General features: G+C 58.9%; 2 protein-coding genes across 6 annotated transcripts in view; one reads left to right on the top strand and one right to left on the bottom strand.

Moving 5' to 3' along the window:
- PLCD3 (phospholipase C delta 3) overlaps nucleotides 1–6616 on the top strand; it is a 19246-nt gene extending 12630 nt beyond the window's left edge. For 2 of the 4 annotated variants that reach the window (XM_044921681.1, XM_044921679.1), the window contains exons 6-15: nucleotides 214–415; nucleotides 601–745; nucleotides 1758–1910; nucleotides 3015–3152; nucleotides 3270–3420; nucleotides 4238–4354; nucleotides 4963–5129; nucleotides 5361–5496; nucleotides 5570–5719; nucleotides 5897–6615. In XM_044921681.1, the coding sequence (XP_044777616.1) occupies nucleotides 214–415; nucleotides 601–745; nucleotides 1758–1910; nucleotides 3015–3152; nucleotides 3270–3420; nucleotides 4238–4354; nucleotides 4963–5129; nucleotides 5361–5496; nucleotides 5570–5719; nucleotides 5897–5985 (1448 nt within the window). In that variant the 3' untranslated portion in view covers nucleotides 5986–6615. Of the gene's footprint in view, nucleotides 1–213; nucleotides 416–600; nucleotides 746–1757; nucleotides 1911–3014; nucleotides 3153–3269; nucleotides 3421–4237; nucleotides 4355–4962; nucleotides 5130–5360; nucleotides 5497–5569; nucleotides 5720–5896 lie in introns of all 4 variants that reach the window. The other 2 variants (XM_044921682.1, XM_044921680.1) reach the window with 2 other exon arrangements.
- Nucleotides 6617–11097: 4481 nt separating this feature from the next.
- NMT1 (N-myristoyltransferase 1) overlaps nucleotides 11098–13064 on the bottom strand; it is a 30029-nt gene continuing 28062 nt past the window's right edge. For both annotated transcript variants that reach the window (XM_021681755.1, XM_021681756.2), the window contains 2 exons: nucleotides 12809–12946; nucleotides 11098–12159 (listed from right to left, as the gene is read on the bottom strand). In XM_021681755.1, the coding sequence (XP_021537430.1) occupies nucleotides 12139–12159; nucleotides 12809–12946 (159 nt within the window). In that variant the 3' untranslated portion in view covers nucleotides 11098–12138. The remainder of the gene's footprint in view (nucleotides 12160–12808; nucleotides 12947–13064) is intronic.

Raw genomic sequence — 13064 nt, 5'->3', positions numbered from 1 at the left:
CCTGCTTGTGTTCCCTCTCTCGCTGTCTCTCTCTCTGTCAAATAAATAAATAAAATCTTTAAAAAAAAAAAAACCTAAGTGGCATAACTTATGTAGAGTCCAGTCAGTAGCTAGGTGCTCATTATTACTAAGCTAAGTGAGCTTTGGGGGCCTGTGGGGCCAGACGTGGGGATCCTCCCGGTGGCCTGACACTCTCTTCTGCCCGTTCTGCAGCCAAGCAGCATGAGCTGATGACGCTGGATGGCTTCATGATGTACCTGTTGTCACCCGAAGGGGCTGCTGTGGACCCGGCCCACACATGCGTGTTCCAGGACATGGACCAGCCCCTCTCCCACTACTTCATCTCCTCCTCACACAACACCTATCTGACCGACTCTCAGATCGGGGGGCTCAGCAGCACCGAGGCCTATGTCAGGTACCCTAGCGGGCGATGGTTGGGGCGAACACATCTGGGAGCCCAGCTTGGGAATGCTATGGGGCTCAAATCTCACTGTGGGCTTCCTGAGCGGCGGGGGGGGGTGGCTACCTGGCTCAGCCTGGCCATTGCTCTGTTCCAGGGCTCCCGCATGACCCCTCCCCCGCCCACCTGTCTGTCCGCAGGGCTTTTGCCCAGGGATGCCGCTGTGTGGAGCTGGACTGCTGGGAGGGGCCAGGAGGGGAGCCCATCATCTATCACGGCCACACCCTCACTTCCAAGATCCTCTTCCGAGACGTGGTCCAGACCGTGCGCGACCACGCCTTCACCGTGAGCTCCCAGGAGCCCCATGCCCAGCCCCAGAGCCTCCCCAGTGACCCCAGCGTCCTCTGTCCTTCCAGAAGAAACCCCCCTGCTCAGAGAATCGCTCACGCCCCAAGTGCTGCTGGGACAACTGGCCAATGGGGTAGAAGAAAGCTGAGTGAGAGGCTCCCTTCCTCTACCCTGATGTTTAGTAATTGCAGTAAAATCACAAAATGTCCAGAAGAAAACCTTGCGGGTAGGGAAGGACATTTTATTTTATTTTATTTTATTTTTTAAAAGATTTTATTTATTTATTTGAGACAGAGAGAATGAGAGAGACAGAGAGCACATGAGAGGGGGGAGGGTCAGAGGGAGAAGCAGACTCCCCGCTGAGCAGGGAGCCCGATGCGGGACTCGATCCCGGGACTCCAGGATCATGACCTGAGCCGAAGGCAGTCGCTTAACCAACTGAGCCACCCAGGCGCCCAGGGAAGGACATTTTAATCAAATCATGACTCCCAAAGAGAAAGCCATGAAAGAGAAGTCTGCATAAAATTGCGACTTCTGTCAATCCATACACAAATCTTACCCTCAAAAAATGGTGGGCACCAGGCTGGCTCAGTCGGGAGTGTGCGACTCTTGATCTTGGGAGTCGTGATTTCGAGCCCCACACTGGGTGTAGAGATTACTAAAAAAAAAAAATAAATAAACTTTAAAAAATTATGGGCTTGGGGGGAGTGTGTAACATAAACAACGTGGCCAATGTCATTAACATATAAAGGGCATTTATACAATAAAACCACTCCTGCAGCTGCCCTCAGCTTCCCAGACATTCCACTCTTTCCCTGAGACCCCAGATCTGAGCTCTGTCCCCCCAAAAACACACTGGCCCCAGAGTATGTCCCACGTTCCACCTACTCAGCGCCCCCAGAGTGCCTTTTTGCCTGCCTGTCCTGAAGGGGGCTGGGGGGCCAGGTGTAATGGGGGTCCTGGGAGGGGGAGGGGGAGGTGGCTCTGAGTTGCTGTCCCTCCCCCCCAGCTGTCGCCATACCCTGTCATCCTGTCCCTCGAGAACCACTGTGGGCTGGAGCAGCAGGCCGTCATGGCCCACCACCTTCGCACCATCCTGGGAGACGCGCTGGTGACAGAAGTGCTGGACACCCAGAACCCGGAAGAACTGCCCTCCCCAGAGGTAATGAAGGCCCCCGGACTCTCAGCCTGCGTGGGGGAGGACCCGGCTGTGTCCACCATCCACCCCCGCTATGCCATCTCCGCAGGTTGGGACCCCACACCTCTCTCTGCCTCAACCTCCCCCTGCGTTCCTCTGACATCTGCCACCCCATGGTCTTGTCACTCTCCTACCCACCAGTCTTGACTAGACCCACCCCACCCTATTCAGGGCCTTCCGTGCCCTACCCACCCACCCCCCTCCCAGCCCCACTTTGCTGCCCTGCCTAGAGAGTCCCTGCAACCTCAGCCACGGCCCCCCTCCGAGGCCTTGGGTGGCGCGTCCTCTCCACCCAAAGCTCCCTTCCCAGCCAAGCGCCACCTGCTTAGAATTTTCGCTCAGCGCAAACCACCCCTTCCTGTGATCTGAGGAAATTCCGTAGCTCTCTGGCCTGGGGTGTTTCTTCCTCCCAAACCCCAGAACATTTTATCTGCCTCTTGGGGACATTTGTGTTTTTCCGGCTCCTTGAGAAAACTCTTCTCCTACTCTCAATCCAAATATGCAGAGAATGTTGATTCACCTCTGTGTGTGTGTGTGTGTGTGTGTGTATGTGATTTGATTTTTTTATTAGCATGAAACACAGTTAAAAAAAAATCGAGCTGTACAAAAGTGTACACAATGAAAAACGGTTTTTGTTTGCCCTTGTCCTATTTCACAGGAAGTAACCATCTTTAAGTTTCTTGTGCATCTTTCTAGAATTTTCCCATGCGTCTATACCTATGTGCAGAGCTGTCTTCTCTTTTAAATGTTACACAAGGAAGCTCATGTGATTACCCGTTCTACAGTCACTTTGTCCACGGGAGATCTTTTGGGAAGAGGGCTCCTTCTCTTTCAGTCCCGAGCTGCGTCATTCATTGGAAAGGCTGCTTGTCGTATTCTGTTTGGAGGGACCTCCCTCGCCAGTCCCCGTTGGTGGCTCTATGCGTTGTTTCCCATTTTTTCCTGTTAGAAGCATCCCTCATCTTGGCGTGGCCTTTCCTGCGCCCCTGGGTCAGCCCCTCACATAGTGGTGGTTGTGTGACTGACAGGGGCGAGAGGGCATAATCCCTCCATGTGGGGTCCCTACAGCAGCTGAAGGGCCGGGTCCTCGTGAAGGGGAAGAAGCTGTCAGCTGCTCGGGGTGAGGATGGTCGAATTCTGTCCGACCAGGAGGAGGAAGAGGAAGAGGAAGAAGAGGAGGCAGAGGCCGCAGAACAGAGGCGGCGGGTGAGTGGGACGGTCGGCGCCCGGCTGGGGCAGGGAGGAGCTGCTTGGGGAGGGGAGGGGAGCTAGGAGGACCGAGGCGCAGGAGCCGGTGGACCCCCTCTGAGGCTCCTCTTCCAGGCCAAGCAGATCTCCCCCGAGCTGTCGGCCCTGGCCGTGTACTGCTGTGCAACCCGCCTGCAGACCCTGCGCCCCAACCCAGTGCCGCCCCAGCCCTGCCAGGTCAGCTCCCTCAGTGAGCGCAAGGCCAAGAAGCTCATCCGAGAGGCAGGTAGGAGCCGGGACATCGGGCATCTGGGGGCCGGAGGCGCCGCGGAGGCCGGCAGGCTCCTGGTGGGGGGCATCCTGACGTTGGTCTGAAAAGGAGACTAAGAGGACCTCAGGGCCAGTGAGAGGGTCAGGAGGTCCCCAGTTTGGGGCTCAGGGAATGAGCACCCGGCACCTGCCCAGCACGGGGCTGGCATGGGTGGAAGGAAGAGGGTCCTGGGAGGAGGGAGGCTGCTGCCTGCCTTTGCCGGACCCAAGCCTGGTGACAGGGCCAGACATAGACGGGAGCGCTGGTGCAGGGTGACCAGTGGGCCGTGGCGGGGGTTGGGGGAGCCGGGCAGAGGGCGCGAGGTCAGGGAAGGACTCTGGAGCGGGGGATGCCTGCCGAGACCCCAGACGAAAGGATGCGGTGGAAGGAGCCAGGTGAAGAAGGGGAAGGGGTTTCCAGGCTGGAGGAGCAGGTCGGACGAAGGCCTGGAGGACCCACAGCGCTGCTGGAGGAGTGCATGGGGGAGGCAGGATGAGAGCCGGATGTCAGCCTGGGGCCCCGTGTTCCAGGCATTGAGTTGGGGGCAGGAAGCGGGGATTTGGGGGCTGGGATGCAGTGCCAGGGTGTGGAAGGGGGTCCTTGGCCCTCTCTGGGCTTCAGTAGCCTCGTCTGGGAGGTCCTCTCAGCCCTGGGGCAGGGGGACCTGGGGCCGCGGGAGTTCAGCCTCTGTTCCCAGCTTGTCCCTGTAGCTGGGACAGAGGAAGTTACAGGCCCTGGCACTGCATGAGGGACACCTAGGGGCCATCGTGGTCCTGCCCCAACTCTCCCCCAGGGAACAGCTTCGTCAGGCACAATGCCCGGCACCTGACCCGCGTCTACCCCCTGGGGCTGCGGATGAACTCGGCCAACTACAGCCCCCAGGAGATGTGGAACTCAGGCTGTCAGCTGGGTGAGTGAGGGCAGCGCGCTGCCGAGGGGGGCGGCCTCCAGGGAGCCATGAGAGGCCCGGGCAGGGGTGGGGCCAGACAGCTTTCCAGAAGGTGGAAAAAGGTGTTTTCTTGGTAATAACAATGATTAAAATAATTGTCAGGAAATTAGGTGGGAAAACAAATCAGACTCATCTTCCTGACAGTGTAAAAGTCTCACATTTTTTATGAAGACAAAAGTTAAAAATCTCTACTCCCATGTGCCCCCTGACACACCCACACACACACACACCCACATACACACATCCCTGGCAGTCCCACGGAATCAACACAGACAGGAGTGGGCTCTGGAGGGATGCTGAGCTCCAACAAAGGAGCAAAGGAGGGGAATACGGTCCCCTTGAGCGCAGATATGGAGACCCCAGGCTTCCTTGGACGCCACTCTGGCCTGGGCCTATTCCCAGCCCCACCCTATACCAGGGATAAAGTGTAGGTGACACTGGGGGCTGGGTCCCTTGGCTGCCGTGATGCACCCCCTAAGCCCCGGTGGGGGTGGGCAGTGAGACCCCAAAACGGAGCGGGGAGAGGAGGGACACTAAGAGCCCCTGCCCTGACCCTGCTATGTCCACAGTGGCCTTGAACTTCCAGACACCGGGCTACGAGATGGACCTCAATGCCGGGCGCTTTCTCGTCAACGGGCGGTGCGGCTACATCCTGAAACCCGCCCCCCTGCGCCAGCCCGACACAACCTTTGACCCCGAGTGCCCTGGACCCCCCAGAACTACTCTCACCATCCAGGTCAGCAGCCTGGACCAGGCCGTACCCCGGGGTCACAGCTAGCCCCGGAGGGGTCCTAGCCTGCAGGGCGCCAGCCTTTGGTCCCAGACGGTGGCGGCCTGGGGACGGCTTGGGGTGAGGGCAGGGTCCGGGTGAGCGCTGAGGGCAAGGGGCTTCCTGCCCTAACCGAGGGGACAGGCAGGCGTGGGCCCGGGCGGGGGCCGGAGCAAAGCTCCCCTTCATCCCCTGCAGGTGCTGACGGCGCAGCAGCTGCCCAAGCTGAACACTGAGAAGCCGAACTCCATCGTGGACCCCCTGGTGCGTGTTGAGATCCACGGGGTGCCCGCAGACTGTGCCCGAAAGGAGACCAACTACGTGCTCAACAACGGTGGGTGGGCGTGCTGGTGGCAGGAGGGTGGGCCTGGGGGCCGGCTGGCTCCTGACTCATGCCTGCGCCCTAGGCTTCAACCCCCGCTGGGGGCAGACCCTGCAGTTCCAGTTGCGGGCTCCGGAGCTGGTGCTGGTCCGGTTCGTGGTGGAAGATTACGACACCACCTCCCCCAACGACTTTGTGGGCCAGTTTACGCTGCCCCTCAGCAGCCTGAAGCAAGGTTGGCGGGGACGGAGAGGGCTGGGGGTCTGGGCCTCCAAGACCCTATTCGCCTGGGCTTTGCATGTCCTCCGAGAGCTTGCCTGAGCCCAGGGCCGGGATGTGGTTGGTGCCCCCATGGTCCTGGCCCCACGGGCTGGGGGGCAGAGAGCCTGACACGTGGCTACGCTCCCCACAGGGTACCGCCACATCCACCTGCTTGCCAAGGACGGGGCCTCACTGTCGCCAGCCACGCTCTTCGTCCACATCCACGTCCAGCGCTTCTGAGGGCGGGACGGACCCACGCTGGGGTTCCTCGGGTGCCAGTCTGCATCCCGTGGCAGAGGCTGTCTCCTCCTCTGGGGTGGAAGGGTGGAGGGGTGGAGGGAGGCCCAGGCCCTCCAGCCTGCTCGCTTTGCCCACTCCACTCTGGTCTCAACGGGGTGCTGGGGGCTGCTTTGGTCCCTCCTAAGAACAGGCCATTGCTCTTCTCCCTATGACCCTGGAGCCTTGAGACGCCCCCAGCTCCTCCGATTCTTGGCCTACTCCCTCGTGGCTCATGAAGAGCCAGGCCTCTTGCTGCCAGATTTGGGGAGAACATGTGAGCCTTCAGTTCTTCTCTGCCCCCCAGGGGGGCCCATCCCAGCCTCCTTCCCCCAAAGTAGTACAGCCCCCTCCTTGCCTCCACCCCACCCCAGGCATTAGCCACCCCCTAAGGCCCTCCCCTCTCCAGGCTTTCCGGGGCTCCTCCCTGCTGCTCTTGAACTTGAGCTCCCTTTCTGAGGAAGCCTGGGAGTAGATTCTAACTCGTGTCATAGAATGGCACGGGGAGAGGACAGTAAAACAAAACTATTGATTTTAAAAGATCAAGAAGCCAGTTTATTTTACTACTGCCGTACCTGGAGCACTTCTGAGCTCATACCCGCAGGCCCCTGAGGAGGGATGAGGGCAGAGTCCCTTGGGCCCCCTCCCCCAGTAGGGCTTGAATTTGTCTAAGCAGGCCAGAGAGCCAGTGGGGGTGGGAGGGGCAGAGGAGAGGCCCCAGCTCAAAATAGCCTGTCCCCTCCTCTTGGCTTAGAGCTGCTTCCAGCACCACGAGACTGTGGGGACACCAACTCAGAAGCTCCCCTGCCCCTTTACCATGAAGGGCCTTGAATGGGGAGGGGGCAGGTGGCGGGGGGGGGGGGGCTTCTGCCAGGAAGAACTGTTATGTCCCTAAAAGGGGATGGGGACAGGACTCTGAGGGAACTCACACAGACCCCCGCTTTCTGGGTTCAGCTGCGTTCAAGGCCCCTGTCTGTTCAGTAGACGAATCCAAGACTTGGGGCTCTCCTTCCACCAGGGCTAAAGGCCTGGAAACCAGCCCGCCGCTCCAGGCTGCCTGGAGCAGCTGGGAGAGTGTGCCGAGACACCAGAGGGCAGAACCCAGAGAAGACCTGCCAGAAAGGAGACTTTCTGGGCTTCAGTGTGGAGCCCTGGCATTTTGGGTTCCATCAGGCAAAAGCACGAACACTGAACCAGGGCAGAGCTTGAGGACAGTTCCCGGCTTGGGGATGGCACCTGGGCCAGGGCTTGAATGGGCCCCATGGAACCCAGGGCTGGGCCGTCTCACCCTCCTGCAACCCATGACCCGATGCAGGACGTGAGCGCCTCCCCTGCTCTCCCGCTGAGAGTGGCGGTTCTGATGAACCCGTGTGTCCTCAAGGAGGATGCTCACACTCTGAAGGGGCTCGGAAGCCTCCGGATGCAGGAACCACAAAGGCCAGAGCCAGGCAGCCCAACTCCTGGTTCTCAGGGCCGTCAGGAGGCCAGGCAGCCGGACCGCAGGCCTGAGGAGGGAGGCCCTGAGGAGGGAGGCACGGTGAGGCCGAGTCTAGTTACGGGGGACACAGAGCAGCAGTTCGAGTCATCCCGGCCCCACAGGGCCAGCTCCGCTCAGGGCCTGGGTGAGGGTCCCATGTCAGGTGAGCGCTGGAGCCCGGCTGAGCCCCCCCAGTCCCATTCTGCTTCTCTTCTCTGGTTTGGTAAAGCACGAGGAAGGGTTTCCTGCTAGGGTGAGAGCCCCAACGCTGGGAAGTCGGCCTTGGAAGGGCAAGTCTGCAGCGCAGGAAAATGGGTGGGAACGGGTGGTGGAAGGTGGAGGCAAGGAAGTCACTTGTAACTGCGGAGGTCCCACCCACAGGGCTGTGTCCTCAGCCCAAATCTAAGGGTGGGGACGAAGGCCTGAGCCTTCAAGGGCTAGAGTGACTGACGGGCGAGGGGAGAGACACAGGGGCCAGTTTAGGAGGGGCCTCACAGATGATCCCTGGGGGGACGTCCTGTGTCCTCAGGCTGCAGCCCGTTTCCCTGGAAAGGGGCTCCCTCGGAGGCACCAGCCATGGGGTGCCTGAAAGCGGCACGGGGTCGGGGAATGGATGAGAAACTCCAGAGGAAGAGAACGGGGGGGGGGGGGGGATGCGAAGTCTAAATGCGGTTACTGGGGCCCTTCCTTGGAGACCCGGTTCGGTAGGTGTGCAGTGGGGCCTGGTGACCGGCAGTGTTCAAAAGCACCCCTCGGGCCCAACAGGACCAGCGGGCCACCGGCCCAGGAGGGGAGTCGGGGCATGTGGACGAGCGGGACGCGGCAGCGCCTGGGCGCTCCCTCAGAGGGGCCGCAGGTGCCCCGCACCAAGGGGGCTCGCTCCCGGCCGCCGAAGCCCGGGACTGGCACCACTGCCAACATGCCCTGCTGTCGGCCCAGGGCCCGGCGGCTCCTCTCACACGGAGTGAACCTGGGTCAGCCCCGACCCCTCGCCCCGGGATGGGAGAAGTTAGGGGAAAAGTGCCACTTCTGCCCTGAAGAGAGAACCCTGCCAGAGGGCAGTATTCCAAAGCTGCCTCCACGGAACGCGCACGAGCGGCTTTCCTCGCGGGGGCCCTGCTGCCCTCGGAGAGGGTGCTCCAGCCCAGGCCAGGGACCCCCCGTCGGTGCCTCTGCCACCTGCTGACTCGAGGAATGCGAGGGCCAAGAGGTTTGGTTCAGCTGCTTCCTTTATTAGAAACAAGTGAGATGTAACCAGTGGGACTACAATGCATTTGGTACCTCCTCCCCGACCCGGGAAATGGATGCCCCTCCCACGGCCCCGAGAAAAGCCCAGACAAAAGGGAAGCTTCCCCCTCTGTTCCCAGGTTCGCACACCTTGCCGGCAGTCAGTATCTTTGAATTTAACTGAAGGAGACTGTCCCGCACAACGTCCTAGGAGATAGCCCGTCGGCAGGCCTGCTTTCACTTTGCAGTAGGGTGACACCAAAGACGACCTGCGTCTCCTCTGGTTCGGGGGCAGGCAGGCCAGGTCACAAGAAGGCTGCCGCCTGGGTGGGTAGGCACTGGCTGAGGATGTGCTCGTTCCCCTCCCCTGGCCTGACAGTCAGGTCCTTACCCTCTCCCAGATGGCAGTTTCGTGAAGCTACCCAGGCCTTTGGGCCATCCTTTCAGTTGGTTAAATGCTGGTCATCTTTGGGCAAATAATTCAGACCACAGGGACCCCCACACCTGGGCTTCAGTGAGCCAGCGAGGAAGGGGGTCAATGGCAGTTAGATGAGAGTTGCAGGCAAGGCCTGAATCTCCCATAAACTGGGTGTTGAGGCGGCTTGGTGTGGGCCAGCCTCCAAACCAGACATCAGCGTCTTTGAAAGCAGGCATGGGGGTGGGGGAGCCCTATGTACACCTCCACTCAGAGCTGAGGCCTCCTTTCTACCCAGCTCTCTCCCCACAAAAGATCAGAGGCCATGGGAATGTGCCAAGGGGTCAAATGTAGTCAATCCAAAGGCAGGAAGTAAACGTCTGGAAACATGGGAGTCCAAAAGCCCAGTGGTACCAGCAAGGAGTACTCGTGGCAAAGGGTGAGGGCCGTGCCGGGGAGGCCCTCCAACCACGGCTGCCTGAGGCAGGTCCCAGGTGAAGAACTTGGGAGGCCCCCGGGTCGTTCCCTTGTTTGGTTCACGCCAGCCATGGCTCCACCATCCTGCGGGGCTCCTTGTGGGGAGGCCCGGAACCCCGAGCAATGGTTCTCTCTGAGCTCTCTGACCTGAAGTCCTGGCAAAGGTGGAGTGAAGAACCTGGGAACTGTTTGGACAAAAAAAGAAACTCAGAGCAGGCACCAAGCTGCCTCCTGCAGACTGGTGAGGCAGTGAGGAGGGCTGGGCAGGGTCCCCACCGTGACACAACAGCAGAGTCCAGGGAGCAGGCCACACGGTCTTGGAGGGAGACACGGGGGCCTTTCCAGGAGATCTGTTTCTTCTAGAGCAGCCACAGACTCACGGTTTCCATCCTGTGACGTGGGTCAACCGAGGCAAAGCTCACTCCCGGGGCTGTGGTGCATCCCCAATCTCAGCAACAGCTTGGCCCGTACCTGGCCCACAGCTGACCAAGCCAAGGACAGGAAGCCTTTCCAAGTTCCAGGTCCTGCCCAAGGTAGGAAAGAGTCGGGCACTTTGTTCTTTGATATCCTCAGATGCATGCACAGGGTAAGCTGCTCTGGGGAGTCTGGGGCGCTGGGTGTCTGTGAGGCTGTAAAGGCAAGCCCCTGTCTCTCGGACTCCTCCCGTCTGTGGAATGCAGTGCACATCTTGCTAAGAACAGCAGCTTCTTTGGTCTGGGTATCTTGGAGTCAAAGAGTCAAAGGTCAGCCTAGATCGCTGGGGCATGCAGTTTGCAGCACGGGGACAACGGGGACAAGGGAGGCCCCCAGCGGCCGCTGATGAGAATGCAGGACAGTGGAGTCGCGGGCTCCAGCAGCGGTCTACAGAGTCCAGCCCAAGCACAGTTTCCTCCAGCTCTGGGGACTCTGCACAATTAGCGTCTGGCAAACCCGAAGCCTGAAACTCCGCTCTGTTAGCTGTTAGCCTGCAGAGCAGGGCTTCCGTCAGTGGGAACTGGCTAAACCTGGCCTCCTGGCTAAGGCTTCCTCCCCCTGCAGGCAGCTGAAAGCGGCCGGGAAAGCCGCTCACACACACGCCCCGCTCTCCCCCGTTTACCTTCTCCTCGAGCAAAGTTCCATAAAAGCCGGCACGGGGCTTTCCGACAATTCCACAGCCCAATCCTCCCCAAGCTACCTGGCTGAGCACAGTGGAGAAAGGCCTACACGGACAGCCACGGGACCTGAGGCTCCATCACTTTTGGGGGGACTGGCAGCATCAATAACCATCACCACCACCACCACAAAAATCCACAAAACATCATCAGCAAAAATCAGACTCACACCACGGCGACACGCCATCATTTCTGCCATCAAATCCAGATCAACGTCTGGCCACCGCTCCTCGCTACCACTTGCAGGCTGCGCATCTTGGAAAGGAGCACAAGAGATGGCTAATGGATCGGAAGGCACAGGCCAGGGGCTGGCGGCTGAAGGGGTCTGGGTATCGTCCCCACGCCATCCTTGGCCAGCCACCCTAGGGCTATCAGGGTGCTGGCTCTTTGCTCTAAGACGAGCTCAGCAGGGATTGCACTGGTACGGTCTCCACAAGGTCCCAGATGCTACAAGGTCAAAGGTCCCCTTCAAACTGCCAGTCACCCCAGGCAGTGGAAAATCAATGTCATGCGGGACTCATCTCTCTAAGGTTGGCAACAACAGCTGGCTAAAGAGCCCTTTAAAATCAGTTGGCAGGATGACTTCCCAAAGGGAGCAGGGCGAGGATGGAAGAAGGGACCCACAGATGGTCCCCACTGGCCAGTGAAAGAATGCGGAAAAGGCCTGGTCCCTGCAGGGCAGCCTGGGTAGGGTCGGCCCATCTAGGACTTCACCTGCGGTTCTGCAAGCTTTGGGCCCGCCCCAAGGCTCGGCACCGGCCCTCCACTTTTCCCTGCCTTCTCAAAGCTAATCATTTCAGCCCATCCAGAAGGGGGATGGAGAAGATCCCCCACATCCTCTTTCTCCTACTCCCCCAAGAAAAGTCAATGCCTGCTTTCAGAACAAAACAATTCACTGTACCAGTATGTGTTTGTCTGCCACAGTCCCTGGATTCTAATTCTGAGGAATGACCTGGATTCAGTTTTTCATTAGAGACCAAACATCCTTGTACATTTAGAACATGAAAGATATTTAAAATATTTATATATATATAATATATATATATATACTTTTATTATTCACCCGTTAACTCCATAATATGCCAATCACGAGCTAGTTTTCAGCAGTTACATTCCCTTGATCACGGCTGCAGAAGAATGTGATTAATTGGAAAACAGGGAGACCAGAGACACGGCCGGAGGTGACATCACGCAGCCTACGCCATTGCGATACAATTGTCAAGTTCAGTGGCGGTTTGGTAAAGCCGGTTCAGTTCTGTTCCCTTTGCCAGGGATTCTCACGTTTGTGAAAATTGGACCAACAAGTGGTGGGGTTCCATTTCCTGGTTTGACTTCTCAGTGGCTTTATCCAGAATCTCACTGGCAACTGATTACTGTAACACCAGCCCAACCTAAGAGAGCCAACGGGGAGAGGCAGAGTTGAGCTGACAGTTGTCCCGAGTCTGTCCCCCTCCCCTCTCCCTCCACCTCCCCCACTTCAGAAGTCCCACAGGACTGAGTCCGCACAGGGCCACTGGGCTGTGGGAGCGGGCTCACTCAACCTCTACAAGGGTCTTCCTACATCCATCAGATCCTTCAAGAAAGCAACCGCCAGCAACCTGAGCATTGCTAGTCCCAAGGCCTCTCTCCAGCTCGTCTGTCACTTATTTTGTAAATCCTGATGATACCACAGCCTGGAGCTGCCCTCTGGAGCTGACAGAGGAAGGGCTGAGGATCACGCTGGGATGAGGGCAGGAGCCCAGCAGAGGAAACCCCTCAGATCCTTAGACTAGAACCTTCCTGGCCAAGCGCGGGCAGCTAGACTTGCAGTTCCCTGAGGTGGTCCCCAGGGCCCTGCTGAGGTGGCTCACCTCATGGGGAAAAAAGCTGGAGACAAGCTTCCTGCTTTTGGGTGGCTCTGGGGCCTGTTCCCTCTGCCACCCTCACACCAGCTGCTGAAGGGGAATGCGGACCCTGCCACTGCTGGGGCTCAGACCCGTGGCCCCATCTCTGCCGGCAACACGAACCCCCCGACCCCAGCTGCACTGGGCACGGACATACCTTCTCTGCTCCCATGTTGGGGCATTTCCAATTGTAAAGGTAATACTGCAGGTTGCCGTCCCCTATGCCAAACTTGAGCTTCTCCAGGAAGGTTTTGTTCTCCATGAGATCCAGTGCATTGAACACGTCGAACCCTTTCTACAGGGCAGCGGGGAGAAACAGGAACAGGTGAAGAGAGAGAAAAGCTGCCTCGCCTTCCTGCCCGTTTCTATCACATCGCAGCCCATGGCGCAGGCAGCCGGGAGAACACTCTCTC

Source organism: Neomonachus schauinslandi, chromosome 15 (genome assembly GCF_002201575.2).
Source record: "Neomonachus schauinslandi chromosome 15, ASM220157v2, whole genome shotgun sequence".
Lineage (NCBI taxonomy): Eukaryota > Metazoa > Chordata > Mammalia > Carnivora > Phocidae > Neomonachus > Neomonachus schauinslandi.
This window is presented reverse-complemented; position numbering and strand designations above follow the sequence as displayed.